General features: G+C 42.0%; 1 protein-coding gene across 1 annotated transcript in view; it reads left to right on the top strand.

Moving 5' to 3' along the window:
- Window positions 1-2,580, top strand: part of itgb3a (integrin beta 3a) — a 13,777-nt gene that overhangs the window by 4,984 nt on the left and 6,213 nt on the right. The window contains 3 exon segments of the mRNA XM_025064586.1: window positions 60-171; window positions 722-856; window positions 931-1,360. Of these exon segments, the coding sequence (XP_024920354.1) occupies window positions 60-171; window positions 722-856; window positions 931-1,360 (677 nt within the window).

Below are 2,580 nucleotides of genomic sequence, written 5' to 3' on the forward strand. Positions count from 1 at the left end.
ATTAGCAAAGATTTGCACTTTTTGATGTGAAAAAAACAACCAAAAAGCTCTTTTACAACATGATCTTGTCCATCTTTGTAGGAGTACAGTCGCCTCATCCCAGGCACAACAGTGGGAATATTGTCCGATGACTCTGGGAATGTCATTCAGCTCATTAAAGAGGCCTATGCGGTAAGGACTTCCGGATTGGGGTGTAATGAAGATGAAATTCCCAGTGGTGGGCAGGAGAAGGGGCTTGGTGTATTTGTAATCTTTTTACAGAGTATTGCAGGCATTAAAACGTTATTTTACCTGCAATGAATTTTAATTAAAAAAATACTTGGCAAGTTTACTCAATTCGATTTAATGAAAAACAAAAAAAAAACAAAACATTTGACCCCATGGGGTCATTAGAGGCACGCAGAGCAGTTGTACATAAAACAAGCAAGGGGGAAATAAATGCAGTGCAGAGAAGGAACCAGTTTTCAGAACATTCAATAATAATTACTGGACTGGAATACAAACTGTATAAAAATAATCGCAATTAAATCTAGTGTGTGATTGGGGGAAACGAAACAGTGGATACAAACAAAATAAAATAAAATAAAATAAATGGGAGTCATTAGTGCCGGACAAAAAATGAAGAAACACTGTGAAGACAATCTTTTTTTTTTTTGTTTGTTTGTTTTTTTTTCCACTACCAACAATGACATGATATTTTTTATGAATTTGTGCTGAGCAGAGAATCCGTTCTGTAGTGGACCTGGAGTTGCTGGGAGTTCCAGAGGAGCTGCATCTCTCATTCAATGCCACTTGCCTTAATGGAGAGGTAACTCCTGGCCTTAAGTCCTGTTCTGGCGTCAAGATTGGAGACACTGTAAGTATCGGCAGTAGTTCCCACATCTGGTTCCTCCGCGGCACAGGCTCACAGATACACGTGGTCTGTCGTAGGTGTCCTTCAGTGTTGAGGCTCAGCTCCACGGCTGCCCAAAGGAGAAGAGCAGCACCTTCACCATCAAACCTCGTGGCTTCAAGGATGTCCTGGAGGTTCAAGTGGACTTCGCCTGCAGCTGCGACTGTCAGGCCAGTGTGGAAGCCAACAGCCCCCTCTGCAGCAACGGCAACGGGACGTATGAATGCGGCGTGTGCCAGTGTCACCCGGCTCGTCTCGGGAGTCGATGTGAGTGTTCGGTGGAGGACTACAATCCTTCCGATGACGCCAACTGCTATCCCAAGCCGGGCAGCCCAGTGTGCAGTGGCAGAGGTGAATGTTTGTGTGGACAGTGCTCCTGCCGTGCAAATGAGTTTGGCCAAGTGTGGGGAACGTTCTGTGAATGTGACGACTACAACTGCCTGAGATATAAGGGCGCTCTTTGCTCTGGTGAGTACTCACACTTCCTGTGGAATTGATTATACTTAACATCATTTTTGTGGTAAAAAATAATTAATTTTTCAAGTATTTTTTAAATGCACCTTAATATATATATATATAGTGCTACAAATGTCCCATGTTTGACAATATTAGGCATATCTAATCTCTTTTAAGGAAAACTTTAAGACAGTGGTTCCCAAAATGAGGGGTGGACCCACCTAGAAGCACGTGGGGCTATTGTAGTGGGGCGGATACTTTATTTTGTTCAATGAGAAGATGAATTGGCAGAAATTTAAAATGAGTTCAGTGGAGTTTTGAGGCAAAGTCAATAGTCCATTAATAAACATTTTGAAATGCATTTTGATGAACGAAGACATTGTGTCTCACGGGCAGGGACTGAGCCATTTCAGAACACAGCTCTATATTTATACAATTTTAAGACTAGATTAAACAATGTTTCAAAACCCAGTCATGTATTTATAAAAATGGAGCCTCCGTCTGCCTGGAATATTTAAAGCATATTTCCAGGTACAGTGCTAAAGGCTTGGCTCAACCTCAAAGGTCACCTCTTTACTCATCTCTAATCAAATACAGTGTTGCAAGCTGCTATGAAACCACCTGTGTCTAGTTCACCTTTCAGAGGTTGCGTTGTTTACACCGCTCTCCCTCCAGAGTAAACACTAATTCATGCGGCTGTTATCAAAAAAGATAAGGTCACCACCGCCTTCCTCTTTCCTCTCTTATGACCCGATAATCCAATCTTACTGATACACACACACACATACGCTCTGTGTTTGTCTCCATTTCCTGACATTTGAAGTTTCATGTTTCTACAGCTGTTCTAAAGAAACGGTCCATTTCCATGTGAGTTTTCGTTGCCCGTAAAAGTCTTGTTACCACTTTCTGAACAGCTGAACATAAACAGAAAATTCATTAATGGCCTTAAAGTACACAGTCACAGAAGACCACTCCCAAGTATTGCAGCCTTGGGTTTGACTGTTGTTTTTTATTGCAGTGCTTGGTTACAAGTCAGAGCAGCTCAGACACAGTTACTCAATCACAGTGGTAAAATACGAATGCTCTGCGTCACTGGGTAATCTAACATGAGAGTTAGATGGAAAATAGTAGTATACAGTACCTGTAATGCAACTGTGTTTTTTTTCTGCTACTAGAGGGGCTGTAGGACTGGTTCAGGTCCAGAAACAGTCCGTCAGTCAGTCAGTCAGTCA

This window comes from Cynoglossus semilaevis, chromosome 17 (genome assembly GCF_000523025.1).
Source record: "Cynoglossus semilaevis isolate Cse_v1.0 chromosome 17, Cse_v1.0, whole genome shotgun sequence".
NCBI classification, from domain to species: Eukaryota; Metazoa; Chordata; class Actinopteri; order Pleuronectiformes; family Cynoglossidae; genus Cynoglossus; species Cynoglossus semilaevis.